The sequence below is a fragment of the Ochotona curzoniae genome, unplaced genomic scaffold (genome assembly GCF_017591425.1).
Source record: "Ochotona curzoniae isolate NIBS_2020 unplaced genomic scaffold, NIBS_Ocur_1.0 contig_430, whole genome shotgun sequence".
Taxonomy (NCBI): domain Eukaryota; kingdom Metazoa; phylum Chordata; class Mammalia; order Lagomorpha; family Ochotonidae; genus Ochotona; species Ochotona curzoniae.
In genome coordinates this window covers 9,948,639-9,974,837 of record NW_024466219.1, presented here as the reverse complement: position 1 = coordinate 9,974,837, position 26,199 = coordinate 9,948,639, and the positions used below count along the sequence as shown (strand labels likewise).

The following is a 26,199-nucleotide window of genomic DNA, read 5'->3' as shown; positions in this document are numbered from 1 at the left end:
ATTAAGAAGTATAGCAATATGGAAGCCATTTTGTTATGATGGAGCTAAGAGAACCCTAATCTGGAAGTCAGCATTTTACTTGCTATTAAAGAGACAAAAACAATCATTTATGCATAATAAGGAAACAGTTGAAAAGGGACCTATATAATCAAGTTATATTTAAAGACACAATATTTAAGGTCACCTAACTACCAAGTGTTTTGTGTAGAGATCACAATATCAGGAAGCAGAGCGGATGGCAAGAAAAGATTATTGCGGTACAAAAGTATGCTTAGCCAGAATACAAGCAGCTCTGACAGTTCCTTCAGGCTCATTCAGAAGCCTTGTTTTGTTTGTATTATATTTCAGAACAGGGAGGGCATTCCAATGCACTGATTACAAATGACTGGCATTGAATTCCTCTTGGCCAGCTTTTTCTAATGTCAAGATTAGAGAAAGAATGATGTTAGCTCAAGAAGACAGTGGTTCTTCAGCTCTTCAAAGAGGAGAACTAGAGATGGTAAACAGGGAGAAAGATGAAGAATAAGGTAAACAGCACCAGGGAACAGCTGCTTCTTCTAAGTCTTTTTGGAAGGGCTTTATCAGCGACAACAGGTGACGCACATCAGAAAGTATGTTGGAGAGACACTGACGCAGTGCTTGCTTTCCCCACCCCATGTGAATGGTCCAACTGGTCCCAAACAGGAAGCTTACTTTGGCATTCAGATCTTCCTCTTTCAGAAGAAGTATTAGTAGTTGCCACTACATAAGTTCAGATGTGTGAAATACAGGTAGTTAATGCCTCGCTATACCTTGTAATCAAATGGTAAACATAATTTCTCAAACTATAATAAGCAATAAGCTCTAAAAAGAACACTTTAGAAAACTAAGTTATGTGGCAGTGATTTGTTTGTCACACCAGTATTTCCAGAGGATTTACTCTATTGGAGACAGTAGGAGCAGTTGATGACCCAGGGTGAAACAGAACTGCCCTAAAGAAAGACTTACTGTTCAGAACAAGAAGATATGTTGCAGTAGGCATCTCTACTCCCAAAGAAAAGGAGGACCTCTGATGAAAGAGTTAAAAATACCTTGGCCTTACAATGTCATGATACACTTAAATAGTAGACTGTTGGATTTGTAACTGCGGCTGAAGGACTATACTACTGTAATAACATGAGGGTATGTGGTACGAATGAAGCGCAGGGAAGAATTTATATTCCTACAAAACTGGATCATGGAAAATAACAATAGTAAAAAATACAAAAAAAAAAAAAAAGTGAAGACACAGCTTCCCTTGCTATCTGACTCTCCTTCCTTCTTGCCTTTTGCTTGTTCCATTTTCATTCATATGTTCAGGCAAAACATTCTCATAGAGTATTACGCACTAAAAACTTCACCAGATGGTAAGGACAACACAACCAATGACAACTGAAGGCACTCGGCCTTCTACGGCTTGCAAACTAGTGAGAAAAGACAGGACAAATGAATGTGAGGGAACTTTGCAGTTCATAACAGATACATTCCCGAAAGATGCATGAGATGAAGTGAAAGACTACTGGGGGCAGCCCGGAAGAAGGAACCATTGCTTTGCTCTCCTTCTGCGTCTGTGTAAGTTAAGTGTTTCAACTCAAGCATGGCTCTTCTCCATCCCACGAACTGCAGCCATCACCCAGGGTGCCCAGCTATCCACTTGGGTGCTTCATTCTTACAAAGCTTCCTGATTACCTGGTCTTGATCTTCATAGAGACAAAGGCTTTTTGTTGGAATACAGCCTGTAGGAAAGCTGGGACAGCAGAGGCCTGTGGGACCCTGTTGAGAAGAGGCTCCAGGAAAGAGAAGGCGGAAGGCCTTTCACCCACTGTGCGCTCTTGCCCCAGTGAGTCCTTGGATGTGCTTTTGTGCTCTCCCTGAAGACAGGCAGGTATCTGTGCTCTGTCTAGTCAATCAAGGATGAACAGTATTATCTATTCCCTGTTTCAATAACTCTAAGTTGCTTTGTTAGCTTCTTTGTTGTCTCTGTGTTCTTAGACATGATCTAATTCTGAGTTATGTCTGAATCATTGTTTCATGAAATGTATAAAAGCTGAGATCCTGGAAATAAACTTTGTCAGTTGCCAAAAGAGCACTGTCCCCACATTTCTTCAGGTTGCATCACCTCCCCAGGAACCCACAAGGTCAACTTGCACTATTTGTAAGAACTTGCTTTGACTGAGTTCACCTCCAGTGCCTTTCAACTTGCCAGTCCTCTCCTTTTTGACAGGCTCTCAAATGTCCTGTCTTCCTTTGCACCCCTTCTACCTCCTCCCACTTCAACTTTTTCACTGCCACTTTATCCTCAACAACTGCATTTGCTCCCATGTCTAACTTCTTGGTGGCTTTACTAGCCACAAAAGTGCAGGAGCAAAGATACACATATTCAGTCCAGGCCTCTCTGTGGCTGCATTTACTGCCTCTAACTGCCATATGAGCATCTCTGCCCGCACTCACATTAAACACGTTCACAGATGAGATCTTATTCTTTGTTCATCTACCTGGTTCTTTCTGTGTCAGATGGCACCTCCAATTTCTCAAGCCAGAAATATAAAATACACGTAAGCCCTCACGTCTTGTCCTGGCCCTGGTCCCCTCCCATACCCAAGCAGCACCTGCCACATGCCTACCTATCAATAACCAAGTTGCACTGTTTCTAGATTGTTGAATTTTTGTTCTTGTCACAATTTCTAAACCACCTTGTTGGAACGGTCTCAAAGCTGACACTTCAAAAGTGCAACGCAATCACCAAGCTGACTGTATGTCAACTTCAAGCATCTCAAAGATCTCAGCATTGCACACAATGACCTCGAGTTGGCTCCTGCTTATCCCTCCTGCAGTTTCAAACATTTAGTGACAAAATTCCTCCATTTTATTCCAGCACCATTCTTCATTCTAACTCTAATGAAGTGCTTGCAGTTCTGTACTCACAAAAGATGTTGTCTTTTTCTTTGTTTATGCTGTTCCTTTCTTTATCCGGCCTCCATCAAACCTCTTCCCCTCTGGCCTTCTATCTCTTTTCTAAAGCCTTTCTTCACTACCTACTTGCTGCACAGTATGCCTCACCTCTGCTGTGTGCTTTATATGCTTTTATTAAAGCCCTCTGACATTTGATTGTATTTCACTGACTGTCATAAGATGTGGTATGCCAGAGTGGCGACTGGATGAACACTGAAAACTCACTGGCTTGAAGGAATTGAGTGAGCAATGTCTGGCTGGATGTGGTACCCCAAGTCTGAAACACAAATATAATCTTAATGTTTGTAGAGTCAAAATGGAGCAATGAAAAATCCCAGCCAGCACACTGCTCAACATCAAGTTCCCGTAAAATTTCAGGCAAACCATTGTTGTTTATTAGGTATTTTCCGCAGGGCTACTCAAAGGAGGGTTTTCTTGTGAACAGGGATCAGTTAACATAAAGAGGGAGGGAGGGTAGCCTTGAGACAGCAAGAAGACACTTGGAATTTTGAAGATACTGATGCTTGATGGTCGAGATACGGGCAGAAATACAAATTCCAAATAGTGGGTTTAATTGTGTGTATATCTAGATAAACAAACAGTGCCTATTAAAAAACGGTGGACTCTCCCACAGCTAGATCTTAAAGAAGGAAGCTCAAGTGAATAGTTGTCAACTTAAACAATGTTGAGTTGGGCAGTTCTCTTCAAATATGTACTCATTTAGTCTAATTAAGGACAGATGTAATACTAGATTATAAAAATATTTTATACTTATATGAAACTGAATATTTTGGAATCCTATATTTTTATAGAACTTTTAAAGCACAGCAATCTGTTTATGGAGGAATAAATCCAGAACTAATTAAAAAGTTGACAGTAGAACTTAGGGTAAGACTCAAGTCAGTTGATTTTTCCTGCAAGGCTGTTCCTTCCTGCTTTTGCAGAGAACCTGTTTATTTGTATTTTGTCTTTCAGTTTCCATGTTTCACTCTGTAAGTATACACTTTGCATGTCTAATATTTAGCAGGAGCTGTAACTGGCTGAATTTCAAAGCCACTTGGTTTACGGGTTTACCTGAGCTCCAGGCAGGACATGACTGGGCATTAACAGGAACTGTCGGCCATGAGGTGGCAGTCACAGCAGACTGGTGACTATCACAGCGAGGTTACTGTAGAGACAGGTGTACGACTCCAACCTGATGACTCAGTTTTTACTAAAGGCGTTGACCTGTTGATTGTTTTCCCTTAAGCTAACCTGAACAACAGAATATCGGTGTGTGTCAAAGAGCACATAAAAGAGTGTGCACACAGTAAGTCTTACCGCCTCTTGCTAAGAAAATTACAATTTAGGGAAGACCCTGTAGGAAATAAAATTCATCTTTACAACTTTGGATAATCTAAGTTCTCTCCTTTGATAGAATTAGATCCCCACAGGCTGTATAGTTGGGGCATTTGGTTTATCCTACCGCCACATCACCTTTCCAAAACTGTTTTAATTACTTACTTCAGGTGTTTATCAAACATCCATTAGGCATCTGCTACATATTGTTGTTGAAGACATTTGTCTGGCACATTATCCACTCTTGTGTGAGCTATTTCCACTATTACATGGTAGAAGAAAACTGTTTTCTATGAGGAATTGGTGTATTACCTCTGCAAAAACACTATGCTTACTATGCTTTCCTTTATGCTCTGATAGAAAGGCAGTGGAAACTGAATGAGAATTTCAATCACAGCTTCTCTTTTGTCCATTAGGGCAGGTATTCATACTCCTTCTTTCTGTGGTTCTCAATTTGTACTTGTATTTCTTATTTTAGTAACTGGCATATTTCATCTTATTTCATCTTATATTTGAAAGACGATCACAAAGCCCCAGAGCCTGGAATTCCACCCATGTTTCCCAACTGGATGCAGAAGCCCAAGGATTTGGGCCATCTACTGCATTCCATTAGCAGGAAGCTGGATTAGAAGAGGAACAGCTAGGATTTCAACCAGTGCCTGTGTAGGATGCCAGCAGTACAGGCGACAGCTCAGCCCACTGAGCCACAATGTGAACCCCGAGCTCATCTACTTAAGAAAGGTCCATTGTACAGTGCAGGCACTTGTTGCAGTAGTGAAGACACCACTCAGGATGCTGGCATCCCATACTAGAACACCTGGACAGGTGTCCTCCCTCTGCTCCTGTTGGTTCGCATCCTAAGAGGCAGCATGATAGCTCCGCGTGGCAGCTCTAGTGGTTGGGTCCCTGTCACCCACACAGGAGATCTAGATGGGTGCTAGGGTCCTAGTTTTCACCTATCTCAGTCCTGGCTGCTGTGGGCATTTGGAGAGTGAACTAGTAAATAGAGACCTGTCTCTGTTTCTTCATATAAATGATGGCTGTAAATTACATAATGGGGGATTTAGGAACATTGAATTCTTTAATTTTCTCTGAAATTTGTTAACTATTCATTATCTAAAATAAAATCTTGCAAAAAATAAATTTGAATAGACCTGTTACAATGGAGACAAATTTTTTGATCTTTTAATGTAATAATAAGGTGGGGAAAATCACAACAAATCACTCTTATGTTTTAAAAACCCGTATGCTTGTAATAATTTGATTAAAATGCAAATTCATGACTTACAAATAGTGTTTTTTCAGACTAAATAACAAAATTGCAATACCAGCGTTAGATGGCAGAATTATTTGTGCCCGGGTCATAAAGAACAAGGGGATAAAACAACCCATGCAATTTTATACCAGGAATAGGACTAAGACAGAGCAATCAGAGGAAGAGAAAAAGTGTTGGATTTTCCAAGTAGTATCTGTTTATAACCCCACTTGACGGGTTAATTTGGTTGAGTACTCAGATACCTGTTCTCTTCAGCCACTGAACTCATCAAGCGGAACATCAAGGACTTAGATGCGCCGTGGACCTTACTAACATCTTCAGGTCAACATTCATTCATTCTCTAACACTGGAGCTGCAAATAAATGCCAGTTCTACCGCTAGTGCAGACAGAAAACCATCTCATGAGAGCTATTATCTATGAACCACTGTATGCATGTCTACATGATTGAACTTGTTAATTGTTCTTAGCAGCTTTTACTATCATTGTACACAATTTTATAGACTAAGAACATTCATTCGTAAGGTCACAAAAGGAGTGAAATGCTGGGGAGGGATGTGAACTGAAGCTGTATAGTTTCAGGGGCCAGATTTTCACATTTTGTAGTATTCTGTTGGTAGGAAATTCTCTCTTGGTATGTGGGTATCCTCATGGTCACCTCTGTACCAAGGCGGGGTGCCCTTCTAGGCGCTCAGGGTCAGATTGTTAGAACTACCCTTTTTAAAAACTCAATTAGCATAACTTGAGTTCCTCTGGTTTCTAAGACTAATTGTGTCTTCATATTTCAAAGAGCAATTCTGATAAAACATAAAATAAGAACCAACAATTTCTGTAGTGATGAGCCATAGGCTTACTGTATCCATGAAAAGATTTACTTGGATGACATGAAAAGGTTCACAGTAAAATTAGGACTAGAACAGCAACCTCAGTGCTACTTCTAGTCTGACTCATTCAAAACATGGCAGTAGCCACTTCCAAGCAAATAAAATACACTTGGATTTTTCATATGGATCCACCTCCTTATTTCAATGAGAAAAGTCTATATTTTCTCTGATGAAAACCACAATAAGATATTTCTAGAATTTCCTTCACTTTCAGTCTTAGGCTTCTGTGAAAGCTCCTGCAGGTTTCCAGAAGAAAGGAAATCACCTTAGAAATCCTTAGTATTTAATTAATATTTTGCAATGATTCTAAAATCTATAACCAGGTCAAGGGAAACACATGTTTAATAACAATGCTGAGAAATTTATATGTATTCCTTTATGCCAGGCTTCCGTTTCTAATATTATTGGACAGTCACTTACTCAAAAACAAAACTTCTGGGTTTGAACTGAGAGTTAGCTTTCCATTTATTTAAGTCATAGAAATAATTCCAAGATCAGTAGATATTGTAATACTTATAAACAATAAATGAGATTAAATGATAAATGATCCTCAGAAAATTTAATTTTTAAAATTACTTTCTATTTGTTAAAAAGTAAAATTTGCTAAAAAGTTTTATATAACATGTTAAAATAAGTCAAAAGCAAAGGTTTGAATATGCAATCTTAAAAAATCAGAGAAGGGAAAACTAATGTAGATGCTTCAGAGAAATCTGAAAAGCAACAAAATATTTACATGGAAATAAAGTAAAAATAACATCTTGACTGGATTATAAAATCATAGATCATATGGAAATTAATGAGTTTTCAATTAAGCATGGAGAACACTAGTTTTTTTTTATATCATTTCTTTCTAAAGATATCAGAAGTATTAAAGAAAAGGGAGAGTTGACAGTCATTGTTGTGGGGTGATAACCCAATTACAGATCAAGTTCAGTCACATACAGGTAATAACAATAGGGCTCTTTATGTATGATAGCTTTAGGTCACTAACACAATTCTCAATAGAATAATAAAGACTAGAGCTATTGGTACTGCTTCTTTTTCACCCTCATGTTAATCCCTCTGAGACCAATTACGTTCTATCAGCCTCCCAGATATACCAATTTCCATCTACCCAAGGACACATTTTAGCACCCCAAAGTGGGTCTAATGCATTAAAGTACACTGCATTTTGGAGCTTTAGCTATTTATACAAAATGATTAGGCGTATCCAACTCGTACACCAAAGTGTCACCAGTGATTTACTTGGGAGGTAGATGGGAGAGGGCAAAGAAAATAATCTGACACAGAAGTAAAATAATGTAATGTCTGTGTTTCAGAACTGAAGATCATTCAGTGTCTTTTGAAAATTCTGAGTCTTACAGGAAGTTACACGGTTTCATGGACTCCCACAAGATCCGGGAAACAGAGTGCACCGTTTTGGATTCATGTCTTCAAGGAGCACGTCCCCAGTGTCACTTCAGAAGCACAGGTGAGCACAGGGACTGCTTAAATACACTTTTGAAACAAATAGATGGCACATCCTAAGCTTAAAAATCTAATCTCATAAGGAAACCTTCACTAAAGTGGCAAGCTGATATCATGCGTAAGAATTTGTGAGAAGAAAATGTTAGTAAGTGTTTAAGATAGCACCTGATGCTAAGTTAGCTTAAATGAATGATGGCACAATCTAGTAATATTGTATATCTGCATTTTAAAGTAAAATAATAAGTAACTCAGCATCTGCTTAGGTAACAGGGGCTACAGAAGTTCTCATAGAAGTCTACTGTTATAATATATGATGTCACAGAATTCAAATGCCTTTCATTGAGACACTCTTGGGCTAATGAATTAGGAAAAAAAATCTTCTAAAACAAGTAAACCTTGATTAATTTCCAGAAACAACTCCAGAGAACTTCTATAACTCTTAAAATTTCTGAGTCCAGGCAGTATAAAAAATATTTAGACTGCTCAAATGAAAGTTTTATAACCTTAGTTCAACCTCAAGAAATGCAAAAACAATCTCCCGACACTTTCATCTTTTTTTTTTTTTTTTTGGCTTGTTTACATGAAATAATTCTTTATGGGCCAAAGGTTTTATTTTATTACTTAAAAAATCTTCATTCACTATGTTCAGAATTTAAATACACAAGTTATTTATAAGTGTTAGATTATCAGTCATAGGGCCAGTATCCTCGTATGAATGGTGAGTGGTTATGGATAGGGAAGAGAAATATTAAGACTTGCTTAATATAAAAATCATGAATGCTCATTCCTAAGGCAGCTAAGAGTTTATTTAGGTTTGTTCACATGCCACAAGGAGAGGTAACCAGGAAACAGAGCCACCTTGAAGTCTTACATTTGCTCTAAACTGCCTATATCTCTGTTTGCCCAACCGAATAATGGAAATAATATCATGGTCCTTCTTTCTTGAATAAGAGTTGTGAGACAGATACAAATGGTGATTTAAAAAGCTGAAAATAAACCGGTATTCCTGTTTCATTCAATGCCACACAAATGTCTTATTTTCTAATAACACAGATGACTGAAATTAATTTATATTAAAATAATGGGTTTTCAAAAGAAATAACCATATGAAAAACACTGACTTGTAAATCTTTGTGTTCAGTTTTAAATTCTCTAGAAAATCAAGACTTCTTTTGTGAAGCATAATGAAAAAGATGCTGAAAATCCATGCACTTTTACGTGAAGCCAAGATACCCTTCCCAACAAGTCAACAGAAGGCAAGGATGAAAGCTTAGCAAAGATCTGCCCTACCTGCCTCTCAATGTCTTTGACTGGTGGCTGGGTGGGGGTGGGAGCCGGGGTGGGGAGGAAGCAGAGAGATGCTGTCAAATTGGAAAGGAAAATAAAAAATTAGACCAAATATATATATTACTATGTGAGGTAGAGTGAGATTTCTTGTACTGTTTATTGGCTTTCTGATTGGACGTGACTTTTCAAGCTGACACTTGATAGTGTAATTTTTGTGTAACTGGGAAGTTCTCTCAGCAGTTACTTCCTAATGAAAACAAAGGGATATGGCCACAAATAAACCTCATAAAAAGCAAAGAAAGCATTAGATAACCCAAAACCTTATCACTGATAATGTATTTCTGATCCCCAAAGCACATCATGGTTCCTTCGCCTATGAAAAACAGCAATAAGACTTCTAAAACTAATGAGTTTCCAAAAGTATAATTAGAAGACAAATACTGAATCCTTGTTCAAAAGTTTCATTTCCAATACACATAAAATTGCTACTGAAGAGGTGAAAATGTGCCATGGCCATCACTTCAGAGCAACAAGCACATCATCATGCAGTTGTCTTTACTATAAAGGTTTTAGCCATTTCCAATGTTTTATAAATGTTCAAACTGTGCATCTATCTTCAATCTAATTCTCCCTATTCTAGTCTGTCAAAGATAGCCCTTTTTATCCTTTATCATTTCCATTTTACACTGTCCTTTGCCAATCCTACTGTATACTTTTCAGAACTTTCTTCTGAACCTATCTGTTTAAACCTAAACTAGATCCACTTAAAGTAAGTACTGAACGCAGATCCATTCAATCTTTTCTGTCATCTTTATTTACACAAATTTTAAGCAATAAATAAAAGTACTTAAAAAAAATAAAAATCCATACTCTGCATAAAGTCCAGTGCTCAGGCTGAAAAATATCCACTTAAAAAACTCAGCAGTTAACCTATTGTGCAACTTCCTAAATAATTACCAGTATAAATAATTTCTGAAGAGTCTCATGAAACAATTCATTGAACAAATGCCTAATTTTAATGAATTACTACAACTGAGGGAAATTCGTTTGTCTGTCTAACTCTCAGTAAATGGACACTGGACATTTCAGAGACTGTAGTGCTATGTAAAAGGGTAGTAAACCCACATATGCTTTTAAAGGACAACTCATATTCTGGTTCATTTTGAGAGTAAGAGAGTTCTTCAGAGAGGTTTCATTCAATTGTCACTGGTTCTCTCATTGTATTTTAAAATTTATTCCTTTAATCTTCCTCACTCCCTCATTCCATCAATCAAGTGATCAATCACCAAACCTTTTAAAATGCATCAGGCCCCAGAGATGGACAGATAAAAAGCAAAGTTAGTGCCCCTCTGGGGAGGTGCTTGACAGTCTGCAGAAAAGGCAAATCCAGCAAGGTGGGCCTGCCAAAGATGGGGGGAATGGGAGTGGGGAAAAGAGCCAGGGAAGATTCTCGCAGATGATGTCCAAGCTGTGTTGAAAAGGAAGAGAATGAGTGCTCCTGTTGAAGCACTGAAAGGGGCATTTCAGAAAGAGGAAAGAACACCCATAAGAAATGTGAATTAGCAGAATTTGGATCAGTAAATGGAGTGTTAAATCCAGGGTACATTAGGAAAGACATTTTGCGTCACAATTTCTGGTGAACATTTGCTTAACTGTTACCAATAATACCAAGAAATACTTTATGAAACAATTAAGGGAAAATATCTTTTCAATCTAAGGTTCTTTTTAAATACTGTAACTCTCAATGATAAACACATGATATCTTTATGAAAAAGAAATACGGGGTACCATAAAAGACTGCGATAAGCAGAAATATTCCCATAAGTCTCCCAATACACATCTCCTGATATCATTCAGTATAAAGTATTCAGAACTAAATCTTCATACAGGCTTGCTTTTTTTTTTTTTTTTAAACCCAGGAAAATGTTCTTAATTGTACCTATGCTTTACAATATAGGAAAGGAAGAAACTCAAACTTAGAGACTAAACAGAATGTCTCTATCTAAAAATCAATCCATTGGAACCCTGGAAGCCCATTACTCTAGGCTGTGTGACAGACAGAGGCATACTTCTCAGGAAATGTTCCCTTCACAGCTTCTTTGGCTAGTAACCTGGAAAATTTAGTAGTAGTCAAGTAAATTGAGTTAATTCTCCAGTACATATTTGTCAAGTTCGTGCGTTTACAACTTTTATTTTTTAGTCTCAATGTGTTAGTTACTGTTTAGGGCTATTAAAAAAAACTTTGCACTTTATTCTTCATTGGTTTCTATGTTTTGGCACACTAATAAATTAAATGGCAACTAGGATTTTTAAAAAAAAATTTAAAAGGCTTATTTTGTAAGGGAATATTTAAGATATCATTGTGGCAGCACCAAGTCCATTTTTTTCCCAATTGTTACTTGTGAATAATTATTTTAGAAACAAACTGAGTTCCTACTTAGGGAGAGAAAATATTTATCAGTACATCTGCATTTCAAAGTTCCTGTTCTGAGAACTCATCTACATAACTGAACAGATTAAAGTAGTATTGTGATACAGTCCGCATATTTTTTATGTTCATTTCTTTAATAGGAATTATTTTCCATATTTACCCATATGGTATAGTCTTCTATTTTATCAGAGCATGACAACAGATTTTTTATCAAAATGAGGAATTGCACTGTCTTTTTTGGAAAGTGTATCAGATAACATATTTTGCTTTATAGCTCTTTTCAAAACTGGTAACTATACAGAAGCAAGTAAGAAGTGGAATTTATTTTCCCTTCCCAACTCTGAGACCTTCTATCTGGGCCAGACTTTGATATTTGCCCCTTGGCTGAGAATCCACATATCCAACTTCACACTTAGCTGCAGTGAAGTAGCCCTGCAGGCAGGCCGACTTCAACGAACCACTAGTGGTATCATCATTAAAATCCTGCTGAAGGTCACCATGGTAACCGCCTGCTGAGGTTTCGCTGCCACACTCGCATCTCCTAATCAGCTACCATGTGAAATGCAAATTCAGACAGTCTGAAAATTAGTCAAGAAGAATAGGGGATGAGGATGCAGATATGTGAAATATTCATGTGCTTCATGGAAAAAAGAAGACAGCATGAATGACACAACAAAGAAAGGCCCCTGACATTCTTGCTATCATTTTGCATTATTGTTCACACCCTACTGTATTTCCCAGCCCATAGGTCTGAAGTTGGTTTTGTGAAATGCCATATTGATATTCCATACCCAAAATAGTAATTAAAAATGGCTAACATAATAGCATTAACATCAAATGAAGATAATATTTCTAAATAATCTTCACTGCCTTCTAAGTGTTTATTCTAATTACCTGAATACAACTGCTAGGAAGCAAAAAGGCATCACTGACAATCAGCATCACAACTAACAGAAGCAGTCCTTATGACGTTCAAACAACACCGATGTTTCACATAGGATCGGTCTAGAGATATTTATTACTCAAGTTACATGGCCTCAAATTTCCTTACAAAACAACACTGAGTGCTGTTCATTCTATAATAGAAAGACTGACAGAATTACCTAATAAATAAGCAGTTAATTGCTATCTATTTTTCTTTTATTTCCTTCCATTTTCCTGGAGGAACAACAACAACAAGCTGTTGTTCAGAAGTCCTGATGCAAGACTGTTTTCTCTGGGTCGCTCCCTGATGAATATTCCAGAAAGAGCTTTTTTGACCACATTTCAGTTGACCTGAGACACTGCTATTTTTGTACATCTTGTCCTTAAATGTGGGTAAAATCATGGTGCGTTAGGCTAAAATGGGAGACATTTCGTTCAATGAATAACTAGATATTGAGTAGAGCCGAGGTGATTCATTTCAACAGGCTACCCAAGTAAGCGGGGACTTAGGTTCTGATCTTAAGGCAAAGTCTTGGAAAGTTTTCAGTCCTGTCCGATACAATTTTGAATTTCAAAACATTTCCCCAAAGGACTCTGCAGCAATGAGGTGGCGACAAGACAGGCGTTGTCCGAGGGGGAGGTGGGGGAGAAATAGGTTCAGAATCCGGCTAAGAGGTATGCTTCATTCGAGGTCAACATGAAGAGGAGGGACCTTCTGACACAACAGAGTTATAGTTTCTATTATGTAATTGAAGTTCTGAGAAGGGGAGCTCGAGGGGCAGCCTGCTTGGAGCCAGCAGACATGTCGGTGAACGTGAGTCTGAGTTGTGAGCCTTAAACTCTGTTCTTGCAGCATTCAGCACCCTGGCAAGCGAGCTGCTATTCTCATCACACCGGGGAAGTGGGGAAGTGGGGAAACCTCACACCATGTTGTGCTCTCCACGCTGTGAACTGCAATCTACTGTAAACACCAAGTCTGCAAGAGAATGCAGACAGAAAAGGGCTACTCCTGCTGTATATACTATCCACTGGTATTTGTTCACAAAGCCAAATTTCTTAATAAAATACAAACGCTAACAAGATGAACAAAAGAGAAACAGAGCAACTGAAAATGACTTACTTCTTCTGAATAGTGATCTGAAGGCAGAGGTGGGTAGTCGCATTGCTCTATCTTCTTACACAGTGAGTATAAATTCATTTTGTCACCATAGAAAGGACTCTGTAATGCAGCCATCTGTAAAATGCTCCCAATGAGACTGAGATAGTCACAGGGCAACTTTAAAGCTGATTTCATCAAGTATACTGGGGTAGAAAATAATTATAAATCCTTTAAATTAAAATACCTAGGTATTTGATGAGTATGAATATTCCTTTTTGAGAATTCTACGTTAAGTGCTAAATACCATCTTTGGTAAGTTTTATTCAGTATTTAAAATACCGTAAAACAGAAATGTTCTTTAGATATTCTTGGTGAAACCATGCTAATAAAAATTAGATTGTGACTTAACTCTTTGTAAACATGCTAGTAAACACTGTCATAGAACAACAGGCATATCCAATGATGAAATGAGATATCCACAGATTGGTTAGCAAAGGTCACAATACAGCACATAAGAGACTAAGGTTAATACTAAATTATACTTTAGTAATGCTTTAGGGAATACGATACTTAGCATTTTTACTTTGCATAACAAGTTCTGTAGGGAAGAATTATTCTGAAGTTAAACAAAAAAAAGGCTTTTCAATTTCAATATCATAACCAATCCCTAAATAGTTCACAATGAATTGGACCTTCTTTTCTTTTGATAATGTCTCAAAAGCAGTGAATATGTTCACAACCAGTACGAGTCTTGGGTGTAATTCAAGTCATCCACGTGAGGTATCTATGCAGAAAAACACAACTCAAAGGCTGAACAACTTTAGAAAAGACATTATTGAATTTAAATTTAAGACAAGGTTCTCGCTTGACATTTAAAGTGCAAGCAAGTACTGTGGTAAGCAGGGTTACAAACTAAAAATTTAATTTAAAATGTTGCTATCCTGTTCAAAACCTCCTAAATCTTTGAACCGCAGCAGCCAGAATACAACACGGAGTGCCAGGCTGCCCCAAAGTCAGTCACCCTTTTCTACATGTGCTAATAAGTTTGATTTTGGAAGGACAATGTGTACATTCCCCAGACAGGCAGCGTGTGTGTGAAACACGCTCGTCCATGCTGTGCTACTCAGTGAGTGTCAGTGGGGACAGGACAAGCTGAAAATGGCTCTCATCTGCTCTGCGCTCCACCGAGGGTGTTAACCCCTTCAGAGCCTTGCCAGGAGGGGCTGCGAGTGGAAATGCAGCCTGGGAAAGACCTCACCTCTGTGTTACAGAAAATCCAAACCCTATATGAAAACAGCCTCTTGGATATGGCTGATCCACATGGCCAGAAGAAAAGTAAAAACAATTTGTCTCCACAGAAATAAAGCACTCCACCTGAGAGGAAATTTCTAGAAGAGGAGCCACTGATGATCATGCCTCCTGTTTAAAATGCAAGGACATTTTATTACAATAAATATTTTAAAATGTCATCTGTAAGAATACACTTCATATACATGAAGCATAGTCTGTGTTTGCAGAGCCTCAAGTAAATATATATATACATATATATATACACACACACATACATATATATGTGCAATATCATATGCTGGGAGTTCATTATAGTACTTTTGTCTCAATACTGAGGAGTGTTAAAAAAAAAAATCTGAATGTCCCCTAAGGAGTTAAACAGGAATAGTGTATTTTCATGCATCTCCTGCTTTGACAGATGAAAAATGTCAACTGTCCTGTTTTTATTTTCAAGCTTTTGCACTATTCATCTGGTTCATTAGTGCATCTCGATGCTGCCCCTGACAGCTGCTCGCCCTCTCCTCCCAGCAGCTGAATTTTTCAGGCTAATTTGATCCTCCACACTGAGACGATCCTAGGATGATTGACTTGCTCCCTGACCTCCAGGGTCTGACTTTCCTGATTAGTATTCCGGGGGTGTTGGAGGGACGAAAGCCCACTGTCTGTCTTCAGGGCTGGTGGCAGCTCTCTTTTTTTTTGAACTGTAAGCCACCAACCTACAACCCTGTAAGGATGCGATTGCTGCGCTGAACAATAAAGGAAATGTGTAAAACCTACTTTTCCATGTAAAGGTCCGTGTAGCAAAAGCACAGCATCTTGATTTTAATTAGTAAAGTCTACTTTGTTGCATATCAATTAAAACTGTGCTGATATGAATTTTTTTTCCAGTTACAGGAATATTTGAAAGTCTAATTTTCTGAGTTTAAAAATACATTTTCAGAAAAGCCTTCCTACTCCTTCACTGGTAATAGTAATTTCTTAGTGGGCTGCAATGTAAAACCTCTGCATGCTTCTAGGGCTACGTCTTAAAAGCTAAATCGCTAGGTATTTATGAACACTGTATTGACTCATCAATGGAAGGAGAACACACACAAAGGTAAATTAAATCTTCAGAGAATTTCTAGTTCTTCCAGAAGACTTGCAGGGACAAATGGAAAAAAATACATTGAGCTGAAAATTAACATTGACATGATAAACACTTCAACTGGGAATCATCCACAACACACACAATTCTGGGATTTAGGCGTGTCCAAAAAATGCTTTTTTATTTTGGTGATCATTTTAAGCACATTAAAAGTGAAATACTGACTCTCAAACAAAAATTCAGAAGAGAAAAATTATTTTATCAGTTCTGATATGAGACTCTTCTAATTCTTAAACACTACATGAACTTTCCCTTTAACACTTGTTTTCTCAGCTGAACTTTTTTCATTGTTAAATTTAACCTCATTATTGGAAACCAATTTGCTGTTTACTTTAAGATACTTAAAAGGAAAATGCTGCTTTGATAACATTAGACTAGGGCCTGAAGCAAAATCTAACGGACCTAAAGAGACACAAACATTTTAAATGTGTAAAGTGACTAACTTTTAAACATTAGAGAAACTTAATATTATCAGACCATTTCCTTTTTAACAATGTGCCACATTATTATCAGGATACAATACAGTGAGTATAAATCTTTGAATGCAATGTACATGCATAAAGATAAATTGTATTCATTATCAATTCATAATTTTTACTAAAAATGAGTTTATTTAAGAACATTTAAAATATCTTTCACTTTAGCCATTGCTTATTTAATAAGAAGAATAAAATTTCAGATTGTTTAAAAAAAGATTGTTTAAATATATTAAAAATGAAAGCAAAACCAAAGCCACCTCTTGAAGCTCAATTTCCAATTAGGGGCAGTACAAGGAGAAGAACAAATCATACATTTAAGTCGAGAAGACATGGCATATTTGCAAGAAACAGACTGGTTTTTACCAATCTTCTTTACATTTGCTATACACACTGAGGCATGAAATGACTGTCTTCTCTTCCTTCATTTTACTGAACCCTGTTTATACGTACTGTTTAAATTTTAATTGGAGTAGACTCAAAGCCTACTAGTTTCGATTAAAAAATTAAAGAAGTTAACTGTAGCTTGCGATACTCTTTGGCATCACTGCTGTATGACATGAATGCCAAATGCTCTCGTTACAGCCTTGATTCTGCCTACCAAATTATTGCAGGGCAGTATTTCTGGATATTTATCTACACGATCTCACCTTCTTTGATAACAGCAAGAGAGCTGTACAATGTAAAGCATTACTCCTGGAAACTAATTCAGGTGACAATCTAGGAAAATTAAGATAGTCTGCATCCTTAAAAATGAGCTACAGATACACACGTAATGTCAATATTTACTACACTTTCATATTTCACATTCATTTCATTCTCTCTCCTACAATGTACTATGCATGTTTTTCTTCAATGTTCAGATATATTAAAAATATTTTTTGTAGAAAAGCATTACTTAAAAGTTTACATATAAAAATTCACATTTGAAAGACATAATTCTAAAATACTTTAGAGGAACAAATGTATAGGGAAGTACAGTGACACAGTTACTTAACTATTTATTATGAACATAATTGTCACAACAAATTATTCATAGTTAGCTTTTTCTCAATACAATCAAGAAAAACAGTCAAGTGAATACTATAAAAATAGGGGAGAAATAGTGGGAAAAGATGCATCAATATATGGAATTTATCAGCACCACCTACCTCATATAGTAGACAGCCAAGAGACCAGATGTCAGATTTGAAGTTGTATCCATTTTCATGTATTCTCTCCGGAGACATGTAGTAAGGCGTACCCACTAAAAAAATAATAAAAATAAAACAGAAGTATAAAAATGAAGATGCTTAAGGATTGACACGGAGTATTTTGGATTAAAAATGTCACTGAACTCATTAGGAGCAGCGAATTGTTCTAAGAGTACTCAAAACTTTGCACGTTCCTTTTTGCTCCCCACATCTAAATAGCACAGTAACATCCATATTATACAAAACAGGAAATGTAAGGTCAGACTCTCATTCCCTTCAGACTAATCCAGGGAAAGTCTAGGGGATATATTAATTAAAGGAAAAATAAAACCAATCCTAACAAGAAAAAGCTACCTAAGTCATTTGCATTCATTTGTTTCTTCATTTGAAAAAACATTGCATGTTCCTAATAGCTTAAATTGGAAATTTATGTAACTATTACATTATATTGTATAACAATTCGGTTTACTAATAGATCATTATCCTTCACAGGAACATCTCAGGGAACATAATTCTAATTCTTCAAATTACAAATGACAAAACCATTAACATTTGATACTATAGTTGTCTGCATGTTAAAGAGAATATAACAGATTTTGTACACAAAATATCATCAGAAAGGCAATGACAACTCTGGCAAAACATCTGGGTTATTTCCATTAGAGAGATCCTTCCAGCAGGAAGATATTCTGGACGATTTGTGTTCTGCTGTGCTAATGTTTTTTATGACACTGTTGAAAAACAAATGTATGGATGTTATATTTTGAAGGATCAAAAACATTTAGGTTATTTTCAAACTGTCTTTGAGTACAAACTTATGTGACTTATTTCAGCAGCAGCTGCCTAAGGCTTTCTGTCAAATATAAGATCGCAGTCTAAGAATAATATGTAGGAATTTTATTTACTAGAGGCAGGAATCACTGCAATCACCGTGGGCACAGAGAAACTCAAGGATTTTCCTTTGTTAATTTCCCAGACCTCTCTAGCTATTTACTCTACACCTTTCTAAGACACACAATACCAATCCATGGAGTCACATCAGTCATCAAAGGCCTATCCTCAAAGACAGTTTTCCAAAAGAATGAAGTTATAACCTAAGAGTTGAACTGGGTCTTCCAGAAATTCAACTTCTGTAGGAATCATTTCCACAGAAAGGACAGTCTGAGGCAGAAAGGATGAGAGGAGAGTGCTTAGGGAGATGAAAAAAAAATGAAAAGAAGGTATGCCTATAGGATGATAAAAATTTGAAATATGAACTACTAATATTTGAAATTAACAAGACAAACTGTAGCATCTACTATGAGGATATGTGACTCTGCCACTTTGTGTTGTGTCAAAATAGCCAAGAAAACTTTTTAGAAATAGCTACCTTTAAAGATGTTATATTGTGGCAAATAAATGCCAGGTGTCTAAGCTTTGGGAGTTGTTGCCACATCCACTGGCTGGAGTTTGCATAAGCGGCAGCAATGATTGGAAAAAGCCGTGCTCTCTCCCCATCTACAGAAGGGAGGTGGATACAGCTGCACTAATAAGCGGCCCTGCACAAGCTCTTGGTTTCAGGACATAAAGCGAGTGACTGGCAGTGAGGAATGTGTGCAGGGCCTTGGCAGAATCCACAGGGGGCAACTGAAAACACCAAGGCTCCGAGGTTCAGAGTTTACCAAAAGCAAAGGTAATTTTAACCAGGAGCTCTGGGAAACCTGCTGCTACAACAGGGGTTTGATATGAGTGTGAAAGATTGATGATAGGGAAAAGGAAGAACAAATGCTGGCGTTTTACAGAGATTAGCCCCAGCCTAACACCTTAACCGCAACACAAACTGAGCTCGCCGATGACGACCCACAAGCCAAAGGAACCAAGGAAAGGAATGATGAGGAGTTTTTCTGAGCTAAACTGAAAATGTAAAAATAAAGATTAATGTAAAAAAAAAAAAAAAACCCTTTTTGGAACAACCTGCTGGAGATCACGGCAAAAAGTTACTAACTGAGGGAATTCTGTAGTTCTAAACCTAGATACATTCTCCTGTGGGCTTTCAGTTGCTTTCTCGGTAAACCACATGCACGGATTATCTCAGCATTGACGTGACAGATATCATGAGTATTTAGTAAAATGTATGCTAAATATGTTACCTCTTTGGTGGACACTCCTCCCAGATTCATTATGTAAGAAAAAAAAATGAGTAAGTTTGTGTGAGGCACAGCATTTCTTATTTGGATCAGTTTACAATCAATTACTGAACTCAGGATGCGGGGTGCTCTGTCCCCCTCTGATGTGCTCCCTAGAGGACCCTCTGCTCTGGGCGGGGGCTCTGCTGCTCGTGTACACTGAACAAGCAGGCGCAGCCCCATCACACAGCCCACCTCGTCCTGGCTGTGCTCCATCTAGCCAAATGCTAAGAGTTTAATGCTTCAGGAAAATCTACAATACATTTAATGCAGTGATGGGTTTTCAACATTTCAAGCTTAATGAAGATACAATTATTTCCTAAAACACTTTCTCTAAACCCGTGACAGCTGTGGCTGTGATTACTGTTGCCTCAAGAATGTTGTAACTTCTAACAGTTACACAAGAAGATTTGGGCAGTGATATGATTAGACATTAAAACACTCCCATGAATTACTATGTATGGAAGACCTGTGAGGGACATAGAATGCCCCCATGTTTCAAGAATTTATGAGTGCAAAATGCAAATACATTTTATAATCATAATAGATACTTATGCCATTTTAACTCCTGACATGAATAAAACTAAGAAACTGATGATAACATGAAAAAGACAGATAGCTTGATGGGAAAATCACAAAGAAGTGAAAATGCTTCTGAGCTTTACATCACATGAAAATACACTAAGGCAGGCACTCTCATACTATATTACCATACCATAAATATTGACTTATTTTTACTTTATAAGGAAGTTTCACATGGTTTCTATTCCATAGATAATAAGCATATTCTGAAACTTATAAACGATAAAATGAAGACCAATTATTAGAAGTCCAAAAACACTGCTAGCATTCTGCTACTAGGGAATATGTGACAAAATATTTTCAAAAAGTTGGGCAATAACACCAGCATTATAACCTCTGCAGAGACTTGAATGAGAAAAAAAATAAACCAACCAAGCCACCTTTATAAGATTTTGGTGGCTCCTGTGCTGTTCTTTAAATCAGGGAGACAGCATAAAGTCAGTCACAGGCCAGGAAATTTCATCTTGCCTCTCACCACTAACCAGCTAGAACAACCTGGCCTCACTTTCCCTTCTCTGAGAAGCAGCGAAGAGATGATGCTTTAAGATTCCAAAGCACTCATGAAAACTCTACAGAAACCCAAATGGAACATGAAATGGGAAAAAAAATTATAAGCTCCTTAAACTATTACTTAGGACAGCTGAGAGAGAAATGTTTCAAGTCAGAATACAAACAAGCCAGTTCAGGGTAGAAAGATTGTTTCTCCTAGTATGAGACCAAAGGTAGAAGCGAAAACTTGAACCCTGCTTGTTGACAATTTGTAAAGGAGATAGTCATAGAACATATTGATTTAAACACATACACATGTCAGAGAATAGGAATAAATTTCCATTTCTCTTTGCCTACTCATAAGTCAGCCCAGAAATCAGGTCAGTAGATTGAATCGACCACGTTTATTTCATTTGAAGGAGTGTTACTTAAGGTCAATAGAGAATGGCTAAAGTGGCGGATCAATATTTCTTTTGCAAAAGGCTTCTAAAAGATAAAATTTGTCATCTTTTAAGTCTAATGGACCAACATTTGAGAGACTTATTAATGATAGAAGAAACAGCTCAGTACATGGTGTGGTGCTGCCCCTGTCCAGGCACTGGCTCACGGGGAACACTGTCTTGCAGGAATCTACAGTGGTGTACACTGTTCTAGGCACTAGGGAGACAGAAGTAGACTTCATGTTGCAGAGCTCTGAGTGAAGCCAGGACTGCTGTGATGCAGTACTGTGAGACCTTGGCCTGGCTACCCTCGTTTAGAAGGAACAGGACGTCCGACAGTGTCAATGATTACATGGCAGCTTGGGTGTGCACCTGGAATCCAGACTCAGCATTTAATCAGATGTTATTTCACTGGATTAACTACCATGAAATGGGACTGAAAAATATATGTCTTTGCAAATTAAGGGGCAGAGAAAACAGTAAGTCACAATAGGAACCTGTAGCCAAATGGTGTAGACAGAAAGGGGTTAAGGTTTCAGCATTCCACAAGAATGCCTCTGTTGGACGCCTGGCTCCAGTTCTTGACTGCAGCTTCCTACCACTGCAGACCACGGAGTGGAGGTAGTTCAAGTAACTGGGTCCCTGCCACCCAGGTAGGGAGATGCGCCTTACGTTCTCAGAGCAGAACATCACCTGGCCTCAGCCCAGGCCTGGACGATCAGGAGTTGGGGAGTTGAATCAGCAGATGAGTTCTGTCTCACCATGCCTCTCAAAAAACACACACAGGAATAAAAGGTCCCATTTCAGTGAGCCACAAATGAAAATTATGCTACTTTGCAGTGATTCTGATTGTTTTAAATAAAAACTTGTGATGATGACTGAGAGGTCAAATATGTAATTTAAAATTAGATAAGAGCTTCTTCCCAGAGCAATTTACTTAAGAAAGGACTGAAAGTTAGAAATAGATCAGTGAAAGCAGCCTGCAGTTGCGATGGAACATATGCTGCCTTTACGGCTCCGAGCCACCTTCAACAATGAAGGGGATAAGCCAGAGAAAGATCCAAAGAGGTGCTAAGAAAAGGTGTGGGAAAACAAGTATGTGACCACAGGTGGCTCCTGGCAGCAAAAATGACACGGTTTTAATGCCTGGTTCAAGAACAGTAATTCTCCAAGTTGAAATCAGAGGATATATCACACTTGGAAATAGTGTGGGGAACACGAATTTTGCACTCGAGAGAGCCCAGTGTGAAAATCCTGATATCTGGCTTGACTGATGGCCATGCACTGACTCCACTGGCAGCGTCACAGAAATCAAAGAACCATTCGTCTCACCGGGAAAGGTAAACAGGTAAACAGGAGTTCAGGCAATCCTATAATGAAATCAACAACTTCATAATCTCCCCCCAAGGGGGTTCAAATATTTGTGAAGCACAAGGATCAATATCAATAGTTTTTTTTTTTTTAACTTCTATTCCATTTTCAAGCTGTAAAGCAACCACTTGGAGCAATTAAATTCACACACACAAGGAGATGCAGAAAGAAATTTCTTCATCTTTCACCTTCCAGATGACATTATGAAAGCAAGGGAAATGCTGACTCAACACACCATGAGTCTGCCTGTTAGGTGTTTGTCTCTTTTTACAACAGGTGGCAGAAAAAAATAAAATAAGATAAAAACGCATGGACAAATACAATTCTGGTCCAAGTAGATATCCTTGAGCAGAGAACTACCCTGATTACTCATAGATTCTTTAGGGCTGGATGAAGTGGTTAGACTGTGTAACAGAGGAGCGCTCTATCCTCCTAATTAAGCTTTATAGAAATTACTTTTTATTTACACCACATCCCACTCCATGAGGGAATAGGCCTTTACAAAGAAGCCTGACTGCCAGAAGGTGCCAATCCCCTTGGGGATTAAATAAACTTTCCCATGTGATTAAACAACAGAACTTCCAATAAAGATAGAAAATGATCTGTATCTGAAATTTATATTAAGCCCAAATGCAGTACTTTCTTCTTTGAAAAGTAAATGCAATGCACGATGTAATAAAATATCTATATAAATCCACAATAAAATTTTTAAAATGACAAAACATTAAAAAGTAGTCTTTGTGACCTGCACTTTGGCATAGTAAGTTAAGCCTATGGTGCCAGCACCCCAACTTGAACTGGGTTCCAATTCAAGACCAGGCTGTTTCTTCTCATCCAGTTCCATGCTAATGGCTTTAGAAAGAAGTAGAGGGGGCCCGGCGGCATGGCCTAGCGGCTACAGTCCTCGCCTTGAACGTGCCAGGAACCCATTTGGGCACCAGTTCTAATCCCGGCAGCTCCACTTCCCATCCAGCACCCTGCTTGTGGCCTGGGAAAGCAGCAGAGGACGGCCCAAAGGCTTGGGACCCTGCACCGTGTGGGAGACCTGGAAGAAGTTCCTGGATCCTGGCTTTGGATCGGCATAGCATCAGCTGTTGCGCTCACTTGGGGAGTGAATCATCGGACAGAAGATCTTTCTCACGGTCTTTCCTCCTCTCTGTATATCTGACTTTCCAATAAAAATAAATAAATCTTTAAAAAAGAAAGAAAGAAAGAAAGTAGAGGATGATGACCTAAGTGCTTGGGCTCCTGCACCCACATGGAAGACCTGGGAAGAAGCTCCTAGCATCTAGTTTCAGATAAGTCTAGCTCCACTTAGACTGACATCCCCGACTTTCAAACAAGCTTTAGAAGAAGGTCTAGCACCTGCCACCCTCACCTGTTAAAATGGTGGCAGAGGTGGTGTTGCCTCCCGAGATCTTTGTTCCTGCTGTTACAGTGCTGTATGCAATGGTTCATGGCCAGAGGACTCTACAGACACAAGGGCAAGGTCCTGGCACTGCAGATGGAAAAGTCAGTCAAGGAACAAGGGCATCTGCTGGAATCTGGAATGGGGCCTCAACACACCACCAAAAAAAGTCAAACTACCAACAGCCTAAACAGGCAGGGAAGGGTTTTCCCCTAACGCCTCAAGGAAAGAATGTAGTCCCATGGGTTCCGGCACAGGGAGGGCCGTATTGGATTCCCAAACCGCAAATGTACATATATTTTAATTGGTAAAGTAATATTACAGGGGACAGGCAGAGGCAGCTGAGCTAAGCCAAAACTAAAAAACGTGCAACTCTATCCAGGTCTCCCAAAGGTTGACAGGGGTCCAAGCATTTGAGTCATCTTCTACCACTTTCCCAGGTGAATAAGCAAAGAGCTGGAGAGGAAGTGGAGCAGCTGGAACACAAATTGGTGCTCCAAAAAGGGATGTTAAGCAGTGCCTTAACCCACTGAGGCACAAGGCTGGTTCTTCATTTTTGTTGTTTTTAAGCTACTAAATTTGTGGTATGTGTCAAGGAACCAATAATAATAATAATTTCAAAATTAACAAAACTTGAATTTCAGCTGGTGGAGAGACAATGAGTACTGACAGTACAAACAAGTATGTTGTGTAGGAGGCTGGAAGGTAAGTCCTGAGAGCAAACAACAGACATCTGTTGACCCTCCAACAGAGTGAGGATCATGAACTCTAGACAGGGAAGCTGGGGTCAAGTTCAGTGTTAAATAAAACAATGTCAGCGTCCTGATCTGCAACCCCCTACTCCACTATTGCAAAACACTGGGGACAGTGGAGGATACAAGCTTCCACATCACTTGGAAATCGTCAATGTTATGTTTACATTCATTGCTACACTGATACTCGAGATAGCAATAGAGGATTTTTCTGTATCATTATTACAGGAAGTAATAGCAGTTTGAAATGATTTGACTAGAAATGATGGCATATATTTGGAAACTTTAAGAAATGTTCTGGTGTGTTGTTACATATCTAAATACTCAACAGTAAAGATACTTGATCTCCCAAGTTGCCTCTGGGTCAGAATATTTATATTATATTTGCTGAAGGGCTTCAGAGTAAGTTAAGAAATAGAAATGCATGAAAAGCATATTCTGCCTTTTGTGAAATGGGAAACATCACAACTTGATTTTCATGACCAAGTTCAAAGGTACTGGCTAAGTTTCAGCTTTCAAAGGGCCAATTTTTAGGAAATATGTATGGTTGTTGGTAGACAGAATGGTCACAAAGAGAGACTTTAATATCCCGGGGGCTCATTTTCTGTTTATTTTCAGCTCTTGGAGAATCAAGAGCACTCAAGTCCTGGAACCAGAGCAAATTATGCTTTCAAATGTAGGCTCCTAGGCACTGGAACAAAACAGAATAAGGTAATTCCAGACTGAGTAACCATAAATAATAGAGAAAAAGGAAATACCACAAGGTATTGGCATGATAAGAACTTGTGTGGGTAAGCAAGCCCACGTAGCTTCCTGTGGTTCACTTCCTCCACCCCTGCACAGGCACATGTGCACAGTGCACACATTTCTGGAAGGATCTTGCGGAGCTGAACTTTTGGCAATGTATAAAAAGCTGTCCCTGTTACTACTCACCTCCAGAAGCACAGGAATGACTGCAAATGTCTAATTTACATATAGCCACCCCACAGACCCAATGGCAACACAAAGGAACCTCCAGAAGGAGGCACAAAAGTTTTTGCTTTATAAAGAAAAAAGAATTTCTACCATGGTTATATTACAAATATTTCTGGTCAGGGGAATGTTTCTTGAACCCTTTTAAACAGAACTTTTAAAACAGGTTTAAAATGGGATGCAATAGGTTTGTTAAGCCAAAATTCAAACATTACTTTTCAGTATTCAGTGTACTTTGCTTTA

General features: G+C 38.3%; 1 protein-coding gene across 2 annotated transcripts in view; it reads right to left on the bottom strand.

Moving 5' to 3' along the window:
- Positions 1 to 26,199, bottom strand: part of NEK7 (NIMA related kinase 7) — a 138,803-nt gene that overhangs the window by 3,207 nt on the left and 109,397 nt on the right. For both annotated transcript variants that reach the window (XM_040985409.1, XM_040985410.1), the window contains exons 8-9: positions 17,736 to 17,830; positions 13,696 to 13,809 (exon numbers count right to left, since the gene is read on the bottom strand). In XM_040985409.1, coding sequence (XP_040841343.1) covers positions 13,696 to 13,809; positions 17,736 to 17,830 — 209 coding nt within the window. The remainder of the gene's footprint in view (positions 1 to 13,695; positions 13,810 to 17,735; positions 17,831 to 26,199) is intronic.